Source organism: Ursus arctos, unplaced genomic scaffold, assembly GCF_023065955.2.
Source record: "Ursus arctos isolate Adak ecotype North America unplaced genomic scaffold, UrsArc2.0 scaffold_1, whole genome shotgun sequence".
Classification (NCBI taxonomy): domain Eukaryota; kingdom Metazoa; phylum Chordata; class Mammalia; order Carnivora; family Ursidae; genus Ursus; species Ursus arctos.
This window is the reverse complement of record NW_026622763.1, coordinates 94607973-94628130: the sequence shown is the minus strand read 5'-3', so window position 1 is coordinate 94628130 and position 20158 is coordinate 94607973. Positions and strand designations below refer to the sequence as shown.

General features: G+C 40.9%; 1 protein-coding gene across 3 annotated transcripts in view; it reads right to left on the bottom strand.

Annotated features, from left to right (window-relative positions):
* Nucleotides 1-274: 274 nt before the first annotated feature.
* Nucleotides 275-20158, bottom strand: part of ACSL3 (acyl-CoA synthetase long chain family member 3) — a 67896-nt gene continuing 48012 nt past the window's right edge. For all 3 annotated transcript variants that reach the window (XM_026491828.4, XM_026491829.4, XM_057305096.1), the window contains 13 exons: nt 19677-19854; nt 18289-18398; nt 17280-17418; nt 15192-15342; nt 13813-13936; nt 13493-13564; nt 12052-12191; nt 10472-10644; nt 8809-8883; nt 7554-7745; nt 6000-6114; nt 4217-4374; nt 275-999 (listed from right to left, as the gene is read on the bottom strand). In XM_026491828.4, the coding sequence (XP_026347613.1) occupies nt 842-999; nt 4217-4374; nt 6000-6114; nt 7554-7745; nt 8809-8883; nt 10472-10644; nt 12052-12191; nt 13493-13564; nt 13813-13936; nt 15192-15342; nt 17280-17418; nt 18289-18398; nt 19677-19854 (1785 nt within the window). In that variant the 3' untranslated portion in view covers nt 275-841. The remainder of the gene's footprint in view (nt 1000-4216; nt 4375-5999; nt 6115-7553; nt 7746-8808; nt 8884-10471; nt 10645-12051; nt 12192-13492; nt 13565-13812; nt 13937-15191; nt 15343-17279; nt 17419-18288; nt 18399-19676; nt 19855-20158) is intronic.

Below are 20158 nucleotides of genomic sequence, written 5' to 3'. Positions count from 1 at the left end.
CCTAACTTTCAGAGTTGCTTCCAACTCTAAGAAAGAGTTTGGACGTTTTCCTAGTTTCAAAGCTAACTAGCAGGCCCTGGCTACCCGGAGTGTGAGGAACCAGAGACAAATTACCCACCCGTGCTACACCTGCTGTGTTTTCTTCTTTACTACTGAACATGACCTTCCAGTGCTATCTTGTTTCATGCAGCACCAACCGAACTGCCCTTTTCTTCCCTAATAAAAAATAAATATATATAGAAGACGCTGCCAGGCATATATTCACAAGTGTCAATTTCTTAAAACATAAGTATGGGTATATTTATTTCTCTCAAATGCATACAAGACAATAATTACACAGCAACAAATCTTTTGTTCAACAATGATTTGATTCATAAGCGTTTGAATTTACATAATTTCACATCCATACCCTTGCATTTTTAAATACTGTAAGTAAAAAAGCCCCCCAAAATAACCAATTCTTATATTTCCTATTTATCCCTCTATACATCCGAACTTTAAAAAGTTACAAACTGAACATTATACAGAACATATAAATCATGTTTAAAAACTTGAGGTTTTAAAATCACTGTTCCCCAAAATGATTCAGAAAGTCCTCATGCTGACAAGTGCAGTCCTAGGTGGTAAGGTAAGTTGGAAAAGGGAAGAAAGAAGAGACAGACACCAGTTTGCTGTCTTAATGTTTTACTAATCCTGTCAGTAAAAACGGCGACGTCATGAGAAGTAACAGTTTAGGTTTACTTCGAGGAACGGGGTTTGCCTCACAGTTGGAGACATGCACTTCAAGTATTTTCCTATTTGATCTGAGCTCCCTGTAGCAAACGATGCTGAAAGAGAATAACTATTTTCTTCCATACATTCGCTCAATGTCCGCCTGGTAATGTGTTTTAAGCTCTTTACGTTTCAGCTTGAAGGCATCTGTCACCAGACCAGTTTCGGGGGTCCACGGTTCCGGGCTCAAACGAATTTTTACTGGAATTTCAAATTTTTCTAGACTTGCTGAGATGGTGGAAAAGAAAAAAAAAAAAAAGTAAATCCAAAGAAAAACATACAATTAAAATTCTTGGCAAATAGCGTAACTTTTCCAGTCTTTGAACACCCATCAAAATGCACATCCCATGAATCTCGCTTCTAAATAATCCATCCCTCAAAAATGCTAGAAGTAAAAAAAAAAAAAAAAAAAAAAACAGAAAAATATGTATGAGAATTATAATAGCAAAAACTGTTTAAAAATCTACAAGGCCATCAACAGAATGAGTTAGATTAAGTTATGATACAGGCAAAAAATGGAATATAATTCGGTCATTAAAAAAAATATCTACATGGTACAGTGTGTGAAGATACTTACAATATATTGTTAGGCCAAAAGGGGGGGGGGGACTTGCCCTTGTTTTAAATACCAGATTAAAGTATATGCATCTAGAGGAGGAGGACAAGTATACACCAAACGATAAACCGTGTACCTCCAGAGGCTAAGATCCACGATTAAGGAAAAGCAAAAGCCACACACCTATGTCTTGAGTTTATTATAAGGAGATCACTTCAGAACTGAAGAATTTAAGTTTAAAGAGAATCCTGTCATCGAACCAGAATACTCAGCGTAAGCTATGAGGACAGAATGTTTGCTCACTACTGTGTTCCTATACACTGCTGGATAGCCAGCAGATTCTCAACAGCAGAGGGCTGGAGAGGGGGAGAGGGACGGAGAAAGAAAGGGAGACAAGGAGACAAGGAGAGAAAAGGGAGAGGTTTTTCCAGCATTCATTCAACAAATATTTATTGAAAAAAATTACTGTGTAAAGTGCTTTACTAAACACTCTTTAAAAAATACAATAACAGTTTCTGTTCTCAAGTGGTATGCAATCTGACAAGGATAAACAGGTCAACGCCTGACCATGATTACACAGCGCGCGCACACACACACACACACACACACACACACACACCCCGTGCAGGACACACAGGCAGACTCGCTCACTAAACTGAAGTTGTAAGTAGTACCTTGGGAGCAAAAAGAGATCAATTCTAACTTACAAGGTTATAACAAGGTTTTCTTCTTCAAAGAGTAAAACTATTTCAGAAGTGCTCTCCTAGAAGGAAAACCACTGTGAGCAAAAGCAAAGCCTGGACCTCAGGACTTATGAAATAGTTCTTTTTTGTTTTGTTGTGTTTGTATATATGTTAAAGCAAATATTCTTATTTTTGTTTTCTTCCCTTTTATTCTCTTATCTATAATAGGTATTAATAAGCTAACTGCATATCACGGAACAAGAGCAGAAATTCACTCAAAGGGTCTACACCCTCTTCTGTATGTGCAGCTGCGTGCTGGGCAGTTCGGGGCGCTAGGCGGGAGTCTTCGTTACTGTCTTTACTCAGAAATCAACTAGGCCCAAGGGAGATGAGCGTGGGTGCCAAGTGGACAGGCAATGGGCTGGGAAGGTCAGTTTTATGTGTCAGCTGGGCTAGGCTAGCGTTACCAGGTCCTCACACACTAATCCAGGTGTTGCTCTGAAGGTATTTTGTAAATAGGATTAAGTCTGTAACCAGCTTACTTTACGTGAGGAAAATACTCCTAGATCATCTCAGCAGCCTGGTTTGGTCAACTGAAAGCCCGCAGAGCAGAGCTGAGGTGTCCCCAAACAAGAAGCAATCCTGCCTGTGGTCGGACCTCCAGCAGCTGCCAACGGGCTGCCCTCCTGATTTCCAGCTCTGCCTAAGTCAGGCCCCGAAGATCACCAACCAGCTCTTCACAGTAAGTCTCTCTATATACAACTGTTAATTCTGTTTCTCAGGTGTAAACCTAATATAGATTTTGCCTAAGAATGAAGTTGGATCCCTTCTTCACATCACATTAAAATGAACTCAAATGGACCAAGGACCTACATGTAACAGCTGAAACTAAAAAACTCTTAGAATAAAACATAGGGTGTCTCTTTGTGACAGATCAGGAGTGGTTCCTCAGGACACACACAGCAACAGAAGAAAATAATAAATTATCTTTTCAAAATTAAAACTGTTGTACTTCAAAGGATATCATCAAAAAAGTAAAAATGCAACCCACAGAATGGGAGAAAGTATTTACAAATTGCGTATCCGGTTAAGAGCCTTGTGTTTAGAATATATAAAGAACTTGTACAACTCAATAATAAAAAGGAAACCCCATTTAAAAAATGGGCAAAGGATCTGAACAGACATTTCCCTAGAGAAGACATACAATGGCTAATAAATACAAGAAAGGATGCTCAAACCATTAGCAACCAGGAAAATGTAAATCAAACCCACGAGATACCCTATTTCATACCCGCTAGGATGAGCAGAATCCGAAGGATGAACAGTAACAAGTGTTCGAGGACACAGGGAAACTGGAACCGAACACTAGTGGGAATGATAAAATGATGCCGCCATTTTAGAAAACAGTTTGGAAAATATTTGGAAAAAAATATTCTGGGGGCGCCTGGGTGGCATAGCGGTTAAGCGTCTGCCTTCGGCTCAGGGTGTGATCCCGGCGTTACGGAATCGAGCCCCGCATCAGGCTTCTCCGCTATGAGCCTGCTTCTTTCTCTTCCACTCCCCCTGCTTGTGTTCCCTCTCTCGCTGGCTGTCTCTCTCTGTCGAATAAATAAAATCTTTAAAAAAAAAAAAATATTCTGGAAAACAGTCTGGTACTTTCTCAAAAGGTTTAACATAAAGTTGACACAGGCCTAGCAATTCCACTCTTCTTCGGTACCTACCCAGGAGAAATGAGTACATCCACACAAACCTTGTGTATCAATGTTCACAGCATTATTCATTGACCACCAAAAGCAGAGCAACACAGAGGTCCTAGTCTCATTGCAGCCCCCCCAACACACACGCAAAAAGGGGGGATAGCACATACCCGTACAAGCCGCTACCAGGACACTAACAGTGCGGAAAATGCAGAAAAGAGTCTTAGACAGTTCAGGGTGGGCTGGGGGGGGGCAGGACGGAACTAAGGAGAGAAAGGGCCAACCCAGAACACAGAAGCTACAGGGACAAGGACACTGTGACTGGTGCACGTCCGCCAGGGGAGCACATGGTGGGTGAGTCGTGTGCAGGAGCCTGGATGCGGGCCTGAGAAGTCCGCTCTTCCAGCTAAAGCAGGAAATGATGTCACCTAAGCCCTGTGCCAGCAGCGCAAGGAACCGTCCGCACTCCCTTCCCGCCTCGGTCCTCAGTCCGTTTCACAGCCACTCACCTGAAATAGCAGCTTCAGAAAGCACTTTGAGGACCTCGTTTTCCATTTCACAGCTGTTACACAGCTCCTCCCAAGTGCCGTGAAGCCCTTTCTTTCGAGCGAGTTCTGTTAGTTCCTTTTGATTTGGCACGACAAACCCAATGACGTAAGAATGGTAACTGAAATACATGAAGGACACCTTGGCTGAGGATCTGAACGGCACACCGTGGGGGCTGCAGCCACTGATCCACGGACGCTGTTGTAATCCATTCACGACCGCTCGAAGGAACACACGTGACGCGTATTTGGTACTTAGCGCGCGTACGTCACGCACAGCCAGCCACCTCCCCAGGCTGACTCCGAGTGCGCGCCAGAGCTCTGACAGAGTGCGCTCAATAAACCTTCCTCGGATATGTAGTGACAAGGTTCAACTATGTGTAACTGTCAAGAATACTTCCATGTATACATTTTTTAAAAGAAAATTATAAATATTAGAAAATTCAACTTTTAAAAAATCAGTAATTCACATTAACAGGTTAATCAAAAATAAAAACTTATGTAAACAGAAACTGTATCTAGGGGCACCTAGGTGGCTCAGTCGGTCAAGCGTCTGACTCTGGATTTCGGCTCAGGTCATGATCTCAGGGTGGTGAGATACAGCCCCAAGTCAGGCTCCACACTCAGCGCAGAGTCCGCCTGGGCTTCTCTCTCCCTCTTCTCCCCACTCCCCTGCTCACGCACTCTCTTGCTCTCAAATGAATACATAAGATCTTTAAAAAAATATATTTAAAAAATAAAAATTAAAAAAAATTGTATCTAAAGAAATTTGGCAGCAAATCGAAGTAATGTGGTTACATTTATTTCTTTTGTTATCGAGAGAACTGTTAATAAAAGAGCTGTAGGTACGCCTGCCGATGGCAGTAAGAGATGGTAAGCAGCATGAGGAAGAGAAGGGCAGTCTGGTTAGTATCACCCAAGTGAAAGCCAGCACTGTAGCATCACTAAAGCAAGTATCTCATAACTAGCTAAAGGGCAGAATGATTTATAATTCAATGTAGTAAATCTTTAAAGTCTGTTTCTAACTGGTTCTTCTGATACCAGATTTTACCTTCTCATATAATTATTATGTCAACCCCTGCAGTAAAGTTCCTAGGCTGGCCACAGGGTCTGATCATTAACACTGGAGAGTAATTACTACATACAATACCGTTAGGGAAAAACGTAATCACAGTGCCGATCGAAATTTCTAACCCTGGCATTTTTAACTTTAAACTGTCCTTCCCAACTGCCTCTATATCATTAGGGACTAGAGATGCTAGGAGTTAAGCCACAGCTTAACACGGCTTAAGGCAGAGCCCCCAGCCCTGGTCCCAAGTACGCTCGAGTCTACAGCAGGGTCGTAAGTGCTGAGCAGGGTTCAGCTTGATGACTCCCATCCTCCCACATCCTTCTTTACTCCCCTTTGCTCTGGACTGGTTCTAGGAAGCTTCCCTGTGCTGAGGGGCGGGTCCCTGGGGGTACCAAGGCAGCAGGAAGGAGGACTTGACTTTCTTCCCCTTCCTACCACACACGACACCGCACTGAGATGTAAAGCAGAAAACAGGGACACAGAGGAGGACGAGGCGGGGAAGCATCACAAGGACAGAATCAGTTACTGGCTTTCCTGAGAAGAGCCGCTCCCAGAGACAACAGATAAGAAGGAAGAGTTCTTAGTATAGTTTTACGAGGAAGATTCATCTAGGAAGGAAATGCCAGAAACACACAAAATGTCTGAGGTCAAAGTAACAGAATTCTACTTTCTTACCTGTTTGCATATGCACAGATGTTATCTATAAGGGAGAGGTTCTTCAAAGCTGCCTCTACTTTCCCGAGAGAAACATATTCTCCGGCCTGCAGTTTCACAAGGTCCTTCTTACGATCTGTGTACAACAAAGGCCGGGAGGGGGCACATGGAAGAACAGAAATACCTTGAATACATATGAATATTGGCCATTCCCTAAGTAATCTGCTATCAATTAAGTTTATCATCATAATTACACTGAAATTAAAAGTACACTGTAAAATTAGGCCCTGATTTTTGTACCTTTATATAAATTCTTTCAAAAAAGAGAATCAGCTTTTGGTCAAGAGCCCCCAGCATCAGGGCTTCAGGCATGTTCCGCTGAACAGGTATGTTCCTGAGACCCATTAACACCAGGAAGGTGAAGAGTTCTCAGTGACATGTGAAAGCGCACGTTCTACCTGGAGAGCAGCACACCCCCTCAACACAGAATGGTAACAGTAAGGGTCAAGCCTGTCCAACCTGCTGATCTGGAAAGAATTCCCACTAGTGAAGCCTGGGCTGAGTCTTGAGGGAAGATGGGCAGTAACCAAGTGGAACAGCCCTGGTAAACGACAGACACGTCAGCCTGAATCACCACAGCGCAGGGGACCGGGAACGGCCGACAGTAGAGGCGGGGAGGTGAATGGGGCCACAGAACGGAGGCACACTGAACTGAGCCCCTAGCTGCCACTACGGGTTTTCTAGCAGCAACGTGGTCCAGTGAGATCAGTGCTGAGGGCTCCCATGGTCTGTGAGAGTGTGTGTTTACGGGGGACAAGCATGTCCACTGAGAGGAATTTCTTGGAGGCCTGACGTACGATCATGGTGCAAGGGCAGACAGAAAGAAGAGAACGATCTTGAGGCACGTTTCACACGATAAAGCAGTAGAATCTGGGTAAGACATGGGGAGATGACTGAGGAGTCCCACCTCTCCCAGGTTTCTAGGTAGCATGACTAGGACAGAAATGCTACTAACCGAGAAAAAGAATGTAAGAGGGAAGGCAGGGAGCTATTTTTTGCCCCATGGGTCACAGTACTCCAACTGCCAGGCCTTCCTTATTCTCACAGGCAAGGCCAGGACCTGGTTCCAACAGGAGAGAGCCCTGTGCAATAACTTCTCAATAGCAAAGAGCACACAAAAATAAATACTCCCTACTAAGAATCTGGTTCTTTCAGGGTTATCTAATAATTAAAAATACCACTCCTACTGAACAGATTTTGGTATCTCCTAAAATGTCAAGACTTGAGACTTTAAATACTCCCTATTAAGAATCTGGTTCTTTCAGGGTTATCTAATAATTAAAAATACCACTCCTATTGAACAGATTTTGAGATCTCCTAAAATGTCAAGCACAGTCTCTATTATAAAATTTTGTATTCCAGGGATGAAAACAACAGACCCTATCAACACCGCAGAAAGACATATTCTTATATTATTAAACAGCTTCCCTAAATACATAGTTATCTCTTTTGTAAAACTATTTCAGAAACATTCACTGTCAGAAAAAATATATATATATGTATTAGCTGGCTCACCAATAATCTTTAAACAACCATCAGGGTCAAACTCCCCAATATCTCCAGTACAAAGCCACCTCTGTCCATTCTCATCTTCAAAGAAATCAGCTTTCGTTTTTGCTTCATTTTTGTAGTAGCCTATTGTCACGTTTTGGCCACCGATAAGAATTTCACCCCTGGGGTGTGGTTTATCGGTATTAAAGTATCCACCTAATAAACACAAAATAATTAAGAGTTAATTCAAAATTTTTATCCCTATTTACATCATGTGAAAATTTGAAACTATTAGTTTCTAAGTAGGGATATCTGATTTTAATCCAATTAGAATTTCCCAAAGGAAACGAGGCAGACAGCATGAATGAACAAAACTCACTCATGTAAAACTAGGCGCAAAATTTCAGCTGCGTACCCGTAGCACTGATGCTTTTACACTAGTATTCCAAGCAAAAATTACACTGAAAAAGCCAACACCTGTGATATAAAAAAATCATGTGTACTACACAGGTAAACTCCTTCAGGGATTCTGTAGATTCCTATATATCTGACAGAAGTACTAAATCATGTAATTCAATAAAACACATCTCTAAAGTGAAATTACACTATATTTAAAAGATTTATGCCTTACAGATAATTTCAGAATGACTCCAAGCTTATATTTATTAAACATTTTCACTAATTCTGCTAAAAGATAACTGAAAAATGGCATCAAACCCTCAGAATCTTTACTCTGTATAAAAGAAAAATGCAACCAACCAATTACTGATAATGTGTACACACTGACAGAATCAAATACAATTTTAAAAGAGTGATTAGTATTTAAATGGCAAAACAACAGTTTTTATGAAATTATAGTAAAAATTTCCTTCTGATGATTCTAGATCGAAGCCATCGGAAAAAAAACAAAAAGAAAAAAGAAAAATCCTCAGTTTCATAGATTACATTTTATGATTTTGCTTCTACAAAATAAACTTAATCATTCCTAATTTACTGACACCATTCATTTAGCAGATTTCTCAAGCTTTTGCCATAATTCTTACTTGCATTCATGCAATAAAATAAGCAAAATAAAAACAATTATAATTCTTCAGAATCATTCTTGGAACAAGCAAAATAAATGTATTCGTATAGCTCTAGATAAGACAGCTATATTAAACCCAAAAAAGCACTTGTGGGTGATTTTATTTTCTAAAATAAGGAAGAAAATAAAGCGCAATTCCAGTTTCAAGGTTTAATATTATAAAATTAATGCTCTGTGGTTAAAACAGGTTCTTACCTTCCTCCCAGTTCTTTAATTTGATTTCACAGCAAACTAATGGTGCTCCCACTCTGCCGGTATTGTAGTCCCACACTAGGATGCACATGAAAAGAAGTATTTGATTACAGTGGTGAATAACAGCCTCGTTTTTCTAAATTACCAAAAATGATGATTTATCCCAAAGCTTTGACATCCCCAGAGAACCTGTAAAAGGAGTCACAAACTGGTGAACCCCAAGTTGTGTGGCCCACAAGGAGTTCTGTTTCTTTATTCTAAATTGGTTACTGACATTTAAAAATCAAGACATTTTACACAGAAGGGTGGAATCTCCAGGATTTCCAGGAATCTCCCACATTTCCAGCACAGCAACAGCTGTAGCCCCCATCAGATGGGGTGTGCCTGCTCCAGCCCCCCCAGTTCCTGCCCTACACCCATCACAGATCTTAACCGCAGGGCCCACTTCACTCACTGAAGCAGCTGCCTGGCTCATGAGTTTGGAGCCCGTATCTTAAGGATGATGATCACAATGGTTTACACCCATTCCACTTTCTTATTAGAACGGACGGCTTTGCAGGACGAATAGCCTCTCCACTCTCCTCCGTCTATCACTATTTCAGAGCGAGACCTCCAAAGCCTCCCCGACAGCAGCTTATGCTATCACCCTATTTAAACTCACACACAGGAGTTCAGAAGCCCAGGCTGGAGATTAACTTCCAAGGGAAAAGCACACACCACTACTGCGAATTACTACTGCATTACGTTTCCTCTTCAAAGATCATTCGAGTATCAGAAATAAAAGGCTGGTATTTAATAATTTATAGGTTGTTTTATTTACAACATAAGCTGTAACTGATTAATCACACTCAACGCAGATCTTAAAATCAGAAACTACAAGGATCCTCAGAAGAAAGGAACCGTAGATGCACGTATTCGAGATTGCTCTTTTATTTCCTGCAACAAAGCTTAGAAGTCACTTCCAAAATACAGAAAACATAACTAAGAACAGGAAACTACAGAAGTCATGTAAGATAAACCTGACGTAAGAATGGTACACAGGAACATTCAAGGTAAAAAGGGGGAAATGATCAGTTAAGAGGTTTAGTATCTGTCAGTATCCAGAAAATACAAGGTAGCTTTTCCCAGTACTGAGAAGCCAAAAACTTTCCTCCATAAAAGGGACACATGAGGCACTTTGGGATTCATCTGGGAACCACTTGCGTAGTGGATCACCTCCTCAATTATGTCACCATGAAAAAGGCTAGAAATGACATTCTCTAAATACACAGACCACCCCCATAAACCACTTCCGAGTTAGAGCTTTAGTAACTGTATGGAACATGTTAATTTTTCTTCATAAAAAGACATTTAATAAGTGATGTAAGAAAATAAATGTATGTAATACAGCCAATGCTTGTCACTAAAACTTCTTTTCCAGAAAGCTAAGCAGCTTTTAAGACGACATATCGTAATCTAACACGAAAGACTCCTTTAATTACTGTTTAGATGTACCCAATACCTTCTAAACACTTTATCAGTAATCACCGTACTTAGAATTTACCTTTACTCTGCTACACAAAAACCACTTTTATCCTTCATGCTGCAGAAAACAACCCATTACCAAAGAATGCCTGGAGTTGCACCCCAGCCCTGTTGGACACACCACTTCGTGGAGAACACCAACCTTCTGTGATTGTTCCCGCACCACAAGATTCAGTCAGTCCATATCCCTGACCAACAGGACAGCAGAAACAGATGTTCATGAATCGCTGTGTGGTTGCAGAAAGTGGAGCACCTCCACACAACAGAAGCCGAATATTTCCGCCTAGCAAGCCTCGGACTTTTCGGAAGATAAACCTAAAAAAAACGAAAAGAAAAAAAAAAAAAAAGAATCAGAGGATTTGAAGCTGAATGGGATTTTCCAAATCATTCAGACTAATCTCCCAATTGTGATATGTAAGATTTTGAAAGTCAGGCTCACACGCAAGGCCACACAGCCAATTCAAGAGATTCTCTCACCCACTACTTTAATTTTTTTGTAAGCTCGACCAAGTAAAGAACATATGATTTTCTTTTAAGAACTTTTCAAGTTAATATTTGAATTCAAAATTGTCAAATTTTGTATAGTAATGGCAAACCCATGTTTGTGGCCACAGAGTAATACTTTTATATAATTTACATATTAATACTGTGTATCTTTCTAAAATTTAGCATTAAAAACAATTTTTTTTTTTTTTTTGCTTTTGCTTACTTCATTAGACATGTGTATATACTTGGGGCACCTGGGTGGCTCAGTCAGTTAAGCGTCCGACTCTTGGTTTCAGGTCAGGGCATGATCTCAGAGTCATGGGGTCATGGAATCGGCCCCTCGTCAGGCTCCGTGCTCAGTGTGGAGTCTGCTTGAGATGCTCATTCTCTCTCCCCCCTTTACCCCTCCCCCTGCACGTACACACACTCTCTCTTTCAAACAACATATTTTTTGAAAAAGAAATGTGTATATATTTGTACGATCTCTTTTTAAAATTTCACTGGGTTCTGAAGTGTTCATTGTTTTTAAAATGTCCGCTAAATTAAAAAAGAAAACAATTCAAACATCTAATTAAAATGTTTTTGAAAATGCACTAATAAAAAAGACTGCTTGCTAATAATCTTCATCAAAAAGGGAGAAGGGTAGGATTTTTTTTTTAAATAACTCTGAAAAAGGTGAAGACCAAGGAGCAATCATTTATATATCTAAGAAGTTAATTAAAACAAGGCATAAAAAATACAAAGTTTCAAAATCTGAAAACTGTATTCATATTCCCATGAAAACGAACTAAATGTTGTACTTTGTTTTCTAATTTCTAAATTATTTATAATTAAATCTACTTACTCTATTAGCACTACAAAAAAAAACAGGTCTGTGGTAAAACCTATCATTTAACACTTTAAACACAAAACATTTATTCATATTTGGTTGCCATTTTATATTCGTATTGAAATAAATTTAAAAGCAAAGAAAAACTATTTCTCAAAGTAACTAAAATCACATACATGTCCCCAGAAAATAAAAGCACACTATTAAACACAGTGAAATTGTAAGTGAAACATTTTTTCAAATAATACTGCAATCTTTTTTAATTGCTCATATTCTTACGCAAGATGGATTTTTAGAGTCCCTCTGACTTTTTAAAACCAATTTATTTCTTTTAACTATTTCAATGACCTGGGCTAGTAATATGAACAAAATGATTACGTCTCTGAAGAGAGGGGGAGTCAACTGACCTGTCACACAGTGGAGTACCACGGCCTTTGGAAATCTGTTCCATTTTGTAATTATAGGCCAGAATAAACAGATTGCGCTGGAAACCACTCATTTCGTTCACTTTATTCATGACGTTTTTGTAGATCCGATCCATGATTTCCTAGATGTACAAAAATGAGTTAATACAGTCAATAATGCTATCAGCTGCCTTACGTATTGTACCTTAACATCAGATACGTATTTCTATCAGCACTGAGACATTTTAGGAGATATGTTCTGTCAGGAACAAACTTTTAAAATAGAGCCACAACTAGCTTAAAAATGGGGTTTCTATAAAAATAATGTTCATAGCACAAATATACCTAGTACTCATGAGTGGGGGGAAAAGAAAGAAGAAGAAAAGCCTTAGGGCAGTAACATTATTGTTATTGATTCTTTATATGGTTTTGCTTGTCTTATTTGTTTTGGAAAAACTAAACTCAGTACATAAATGAACAACTATATGAAATGGTTTTTAAAATTCTCATAACCTTATCTTATAAAAATACACGGAGCCACGTTCTCTGCTCACAGAAGGACCGCGGGGTTAGTTTGGTTGGTTGGTTGGTTGTCTTCATGCTGCACTCAGGAAATTTTCCTTCTCTACACTACATTTTGCTTGCTAAGCCTATTACTATGAAGTATACTTTAATGACTTGAAATGGTTTTCCCTCTGTTTTAAACATGAACTAAAAGTTTACATGAACTAAAAAAGTAAAATGCCACACTAAGGAAACTATACACCTACAGAAACTATCAACTCCTGGTTGTTTGTATTTGGAGTAACTATGTAACTTTCCTTGGATGGAGTACTCAGGTATCTGGTAACGATTCCCAAAACTTTCAAACAAAATCAGAAGCCACATAACACTTACATTGAGGAAACAGAAAATCGTTACTGTCCCATTTCTACTCAACTAATTCCCAGGCCCCTGCCCAGTACATTAGGATACATGGGGCTTTTCAGGTAATTCAAAGGTGCACCCACTTCTGTGTCACATTTCTGGCAACTAGGTCAGACTGTTCCTGGGGACTCAGGAGGTAATTACACAATTTGCTTAGAGGAGGAGGAAGTGATATCAAACCTTCCCCCCCCCCATCTCCTGCTGGGCTCCAGGTTTCTACTAATAGCAAACATATCATGAAAATGATCTCAATAAGAAGCGATTTAGGGAAAGGACCTGATAATATCATAGGGGAGCTGAAACTGGGTATTCAGTAAATTTAAAAAATGAATAAACAGAGCTAAAAAAAAAAAAAAAAAAAAAGACTGAATAAATCCCGTAGAGCCCGAGGCAGTATGATCAGTAAGGAATAAATCCTACATGAACTACCTTGTCAACAGTATCTTTTCCACTAGCATTTATGCTCTGTAGCAGAGGACAATTCCTTAGTACGCAACAATTAATGGTCAATTCTTACCGGAACAGCTGCCATCAGTGTTGGTTTCAACATGGTCGTATCCCCTTTGCTTCCTTTTTTTATTTTTGAAGACTAGAGAGAGAAAAAGTGATCTATATAAACGGATCCTTATTTTAGAAATTCGGTGGAATTCTTAGACCAAAAAGTATACTATAAATTCATCATTTTCATTTACTTATGGTAAAAAAAATTTTTTTAAACTTGAAAGTAATTATTTTTAAATGATTAACTACCATCCTTACAATATAGTGTCATACAGATACAAAACAATATGTTAAAATTTTTAATTGAGTATCTGAAGTCATGGACATTTAGCTTACCTGATCTGCTAGAGTCTGTGGTGAAGAGTAGCCAATGCGACATCCGTGAGAAAGACAGACAAGCTCAGCGCTTAATTCTAAAACGTGGGCCAGAGGCAGATACCCAATGTAAACATCTTCCTCTCTAAAAGAAAAGGAGATATAAAAGCAACTGTCAGGTGTCGTCTCTGCTGGAAAGACTGCCAAGTGAGCCCGCCCACATGGGGAGAAAAGGAGCGAGAGCGAGAACGAGAGCGAGAGCGAGAGAGAGAGAGAGAGAGGGAGGGAGGGCACAAGCCCGTGTACGCACGCATGTGAGTGTGGGGGAAGGGAGGCAGACAGACACTGGGAGGGGTGGGGGGAGGGGAGGCAGACAGATGGGGGGGGGGGGGTGAGAACTACCTCTCGACCTAAAGCCCAGGAGGCAGACACGAAGAAAGAGGCTCTGTCTCCAGTGCTACTTGAAGGCACTCGCTAATTACCAGAGCTACAGGAGCCATGTGCTAAGACAGAAGGAACGGGGGCTGAGGGGCCCAAACAAGAAGGGTTCTTCTCTAGGATAGAGGAAATCATCCAAGGAGGAATGGTCTTTAAAGCTGGTGGGCTCCACAGAAAGTTCCAACAGAATCCACGACTGCTGGCTAGGAATTTCACAAGAGAGATTCCTGTTTTGAAAGTTACTTGGAAATAACAACTCATACCGTACGTATGAAAATGTGTATGTTATGTGTGTGTATGTATTTCAAGAACAGCCCCCACCCCAAAAAATATGAAGGGCAAAGACTAACCCAGGAAACCACTGCTCTTAATTTTTCTGAATCCATTCGTAAGAGAACTCTCTCTCTCCATCCCTGAATTCAGTCCCACAGTACCGGTGCCGAGGGTTAACTGCTGCACGTGAGGCATCGGAAATACCCAAGCACCACCAGGGCATCAGTACCTCGGTCATGGAGCGCTGACCCTCCAGCACCCCTCGCGGGCCCATCCGGCTTCCTCCCCACATACGCCCACCCTGCCCCTGCGGCTGCGGAAATTGGTCTTATAAAGCTCAGTAATTACTGGAATCGATGAAGTTACTGGTTCACCTGAATTATAACATGTTTAGGTATAAAATGACTATAGCAGCAATACTATCGACTGACTAAATTAAGGGATTTAAGTCAGGTAAAATTTACACTTTTAAAGTAAAAAGAAAATATTAACAATGATATATAAAACTGTATTTTAAACCTTACAACTGAAACTATTTTGTAACTAAAGTCCCTCTTATTTTTTGGAATAAACGGCCTACAGTAAACAGACTCTGAAAGACTAATTTAGCCACATACGACTAAATGGCACAAACGTTAACAACCAGCACCAACAGGGACTCCTTCACAGGCAGCGACCATGTGACATACCCCAGGCCTGGAATCCGTTCCGCCATCCCAGTTATGCCGGCAATGATGTTACTGTGGGAGATCATGACACCCTTCGGAAGTCCCGTCGATCCACTCGTATACATGATTACTGCAATATCTAAGGGCCCTGGTTTGCTAAGAGGTTTGTTCTCTGAATTGGAGAAAACACACACACACACACTTCTGAGAAATGTGGTCATATCACGCATTTTTTTTCATAATCATGTCTAATAACTCAATTCGACAACTATGAACTGTATTCATTCAGAGGTCAATGAAACAGATCAAGTCCCTGCACATAAGGGACATATGTTCTACTGAGATAGATAAACCATAGATCTATAATGTAATAAGAGCTATGAAGAAAAATAAAGACAAGGTGAAATGACAGAAGATATTTAGATGGAAAAGTCAAGAAATGCTTTTCTGGCACGTTGGTATTTTAGTAAAAACCTGAATACAGTGAGGCAGGGGGCCATGGAAACCCTGGAATTGGGAGAAGATCATCTCAAGTAGAAAATCAGCGAGAGCAAAGGCCCTGACGTAGCAGCCAGGACCATATCATGCAACGCCTTCGAGGCCACGATAAAGGCTCTGGATTTCACCTGGGGTAGAAAGCAATGCTGTTTTGAACAGGGGCTTGTCATCACCAGTGACAAGGGTCACTTTGGCTGCTACGCGGCCACCTAACTTAGGGAAGAAAGGCAGTAGAGAGACAAAAGGCTACTCCAGCAATTCCACTGTGAAGTAAGGGTGGTTGGGCTCGGGTACTTAGACACTTGCTAAAAACTTCTCTCCTCACAGTGGCAAAGTGGACTTGGCTACAGTCCGAAACCTGGATTCAAAGACAGTGTCCTCCATCTGCACAAGCCCAAGGGCCGCAGCCCACATCCTAGAGGTGACACAGCAGAAGGCAAAGAGAAGTGGGTCAGGGCTGGCACCCCATGCTGGACCTCCCCTAAGTGTGGACTTCTCAAGTAAGTGGGGGAAACAATTTTAAACGTGCTGCTGAGCGAACCCTTCCTTTCCTACATGCACAGATGTATTTCATGCCAACGGTCTTCATTCCAGTCCTTACTTCCTAGGCTGCCGTTCACCCCTTCATCCCACAGCGCCATCTCCACCACCTGCTAGAAACCGCTCTGAGGCCGGCCTCCCGCAAGCCCCGCGTCACAGACTCCCGCAGGGTACCTGCTCTTGCTGCCGGCGCCGGCCCGGCGGACAGGCTCCTTCCCGTGGCTTCCGCGGAGCACACACGGAGCGCCTCCCTCCTTCCTCTGACCACTCTCGGTTGCTTCTGGAGGCACCGCTTTCTGTGGGTGACCTCACCTCCTTCCACAGCTATGCTTAAAAATGAACTTCTAGCTTCTCTAACTCCAAACTTAACTCCAAAGTATACACCCCTGCCCATCAAATACCCACATCTCAATGTTCCAGTAGCACTTAAAATTCCACATGCCCAACATCAATGTCAGCAGAACCCCATTCCCATTCCCGAGCCGAGAGCTTACATCTAATTAGTCACTGAGTCTCCAACTATCCTAGCAGCTTCCCACCATCCTAGCAGCTTCAATACCGTACGCTTTCTAGCATTTTCTGGCACTTATTTCATATTTCAGAGTAGGAACTTCTGGCATCACCGTGCCTAAGTGTTCAGGCAGAGGATAAAAAGATGTTCCCTCTGGAAAAGGCAGAGGTGGACCCGGGAGTGAAGGAGGGGATCTAGGTTTAGCCACTCCAGCTATCTGTTCAGACTTACAGATAATCCACATAGGACTAGTTTAATGACATTATTTAGAAAACTAACTTTAAGCCACTGAAAACTATCACAAAAGAAAAACAGGAAACCTGTATAATGTAAAAGGTATTTGAAATTTCAAACTACTACTACTTTTAGAACAATAAATTAATGTGTGTAGTCTTCTTAAACCCTACTTTAAAGGGCAAATGAAGTATACCTAGAGCGACCTTACTTCCCAAAGTGATGGTCTAGAAAGTGGTTTGTCCTTGATCTGACTTCAGGATGTGGACAACTCTGGAGAACATGGGTCACCGCAGAATGACCACAAGGACCTGGGAAAGCCGTACCTGTGCTGGCCTTGGCTCCCAGGGCCTGCACCGCAGCCATGGTGTGCACGATGACGCCCTTGGGGAACTCGGACCACGTTGGCGGCTTACCGTCCACAGTGATGATGTGCCGCAGGCGCGGGACTAACGAAACTATATCCTGGAAAAACACAAGCGTTCATTACGTTCTTCGTCGCTGTTCCTCAGGAAACAGCTCAGCAACAGACCAGGACACAGGAAAAGTCGTTTACCATAATCCGTGAATGATTAATTTCTTGCCTCCAAAAAAAAAGGTGAGGGGGTGCGCTGGTATGAATACCACTCCTTTCAAATGGAGAAGTACTGGTCGGAAATTTAAATTGCTGTTTTATAGCATTCGATTTACTGTGTGTGCCCGTTCTTTGGTAAAATCCTTATCAGCAATGTCACTTTCTTACAAAACAGGCATATAAACACAGGCTGCCTGAACTACAGAGCAGCCACAAGTCCTACCTGTTTTTAAGAGGCTCATAAAGATACGGGGGGAGGGGGAGGAATTCACTTACAAATTAGGGTATAAAAAAACTCCAGCAAATATTACTGTTTTCACAGGGAGTCATCTAGGGACTTTCAAAACCTCTTTCTCCAACAGTTTCATAAAGTCTCTTTTTTCCCTTTAAAAAATTCTAAAAACTCATAATGACTCAATGCTCCAAAAATAAATGGATTACTACTCCAGAAACAACCCTTCGAAGTTATAAATTTACTGAAAATAGACTAGAAAACAAATGAGCACAATAAAGAAAAGATAATCCCTTCACCTTAGACATGGGCATACGATGTTAACAATCTCTAACTCTCTGCACTACTTATACATAAATATGCATGAAATCTACTTTCTCTTTTCTAAGAGAGAGGAAGAAAGTACAATATTCCTAAAAGTTTACAAAGATATTCAGGATTTTAAAGATCATAAAAGTATCAATATTAGAGTACATGACACTGAGAATTCTCAAGTACTGGACAGTTGTAAAATAACCCCAGTCCTCACCTTCAACTTCGTCTGCAAGAGTTCTTTACTAGTAATGATGTTGGTCACCTCTGTTTCATTTAATCCATGAACAATAGCTGGACCTCCTAGAGTAGCATACAACGTAACAACTACAGGGAAAAGAAGGGCAAGTCAAGTCTTTGCACATTTTGCGGAGGGACTAAATGTAACTGAAGTCTCTGAAAGTGGTCATGAATCCTAACAGTCTACTGAACCCTAAATTGTCAGATCCATAGTTTATTACGTAACTGTGCTATAATTACCTAAACTGTCTCAATATACTATATTGAGTTTATATACTATAAACGTTATGCCCACTCACTCTCACCCTTTCCTAATTTCCCCTAAGACTGCCAATATTTTACAACAAAATCCTTTAAGTTTTATTTCACCTACAGACATTACTCTGGGATGCCACAATGGAAGGAATTATGTCTGACTCCTAAAATGTTCTTTTTTTAGGACTTCACTGTTAACTACTTGGTACTAAGATATGAAAAAGAACATACACCAGTAAGAACGCACTGAACGTCAGGCGTAGGGTGTAGTATGTTACGAAAATAAAAGGAACAGGTGGCAGCACTGCTTATCCCAGCAGAAAACTCAAGAAAAACATTCTTAGCCATGTTGAAATTTAATAATAATAATAATAATCATATGGACTTTTATTTGCTTGCTCCTAATTCACAGAAGTCAGACTTCAAGTGACTTTAAGAGGTGATCATTATTTTGAGGCTTCCCCAAAGAAGCAAACTGTAAGCCCACAAATACAAAAACAAAAAGGCTTAACAAAAAGATAAAAAAGTTTAAAAAACCAGCAGAGGCACTGACAGCAAGAAATCTAGTAAAAGTATCTCTTCTAGTCCATCTGAAAGGTGAGACAATGTCCACACTTCACGTCCCATTTTGGCACCAACGTCTGTGAACAAGCTTCCAGAACTACCTCACAGACGGGGCATCCGGACTGCCACTTAAGTAACTACAGTATGAAAGGTCCCTGTCATTTCACCCGGCTCATGGCTCCGAGCAGCGCAGTTTTAGAGGTCAACTGTTGCCACCGACAGAAGTGGGGGCGAAGTGACACTAACTTCACCAGAGGATTCCTGAGAGAATCAGCAGCGCCATCAGACCCGCAGGCCTCGTCAGCAAGGCCCCCAGGCCCTCGGGCCCCCAGGAATAGGCTCCAGTCCCCCAACTACACCGACTACACAATCTGTTTCACAACTGGTTCCTTTTCCAAAGCAGACCTCAAACTCGAAGTTCTAATAGAATGCTCCCAATTGAGACTCAAGATGGCAATTAACTTTAGAATATAATTTTCTAAAGAGTGAATTACTTATAACAAACAGCATCCTCTCCCCCGCACAGAAGATCAGAAAGCCACGTACGCTGGAAATTATACATAAAGCACGCCTGCGCAGCAATCATCCATTCGGCTCTGGTTTCACAGAAGATGGCGATGTTGGTCTTCGGTTTCTGACCCAACATCTGTAAACCATTTCCAAAATTAAAAGCTCTCACGAAGACATCTTCATAGGACAGCCAATTATAGTTTCCTAGAATAACCTGATAAAATAAACACAAAACATACAAATACCTTTTAATATAACCAAAGTATTATTTTCTAGAAAGAAGCCAAGATTTGTTCCAAGTTTTATGACAAACCAGTTATGTTTGCATGTATGTAATTTAACTATTTTTTCCTGAAAAAAGCTAGAAAGTGAATTTCAAATGAAAAAAAAACTTTTGAAATTAGCTATTTAGTGCTTTTTTAATGACAAATCTTATGCTAAGTCTTTAACTGTAATGAGGGGGGTTATTTTCAAAAATCTTCAGAGTCTGACAGGATTTTAAAGGTCAGTTTTGTCGT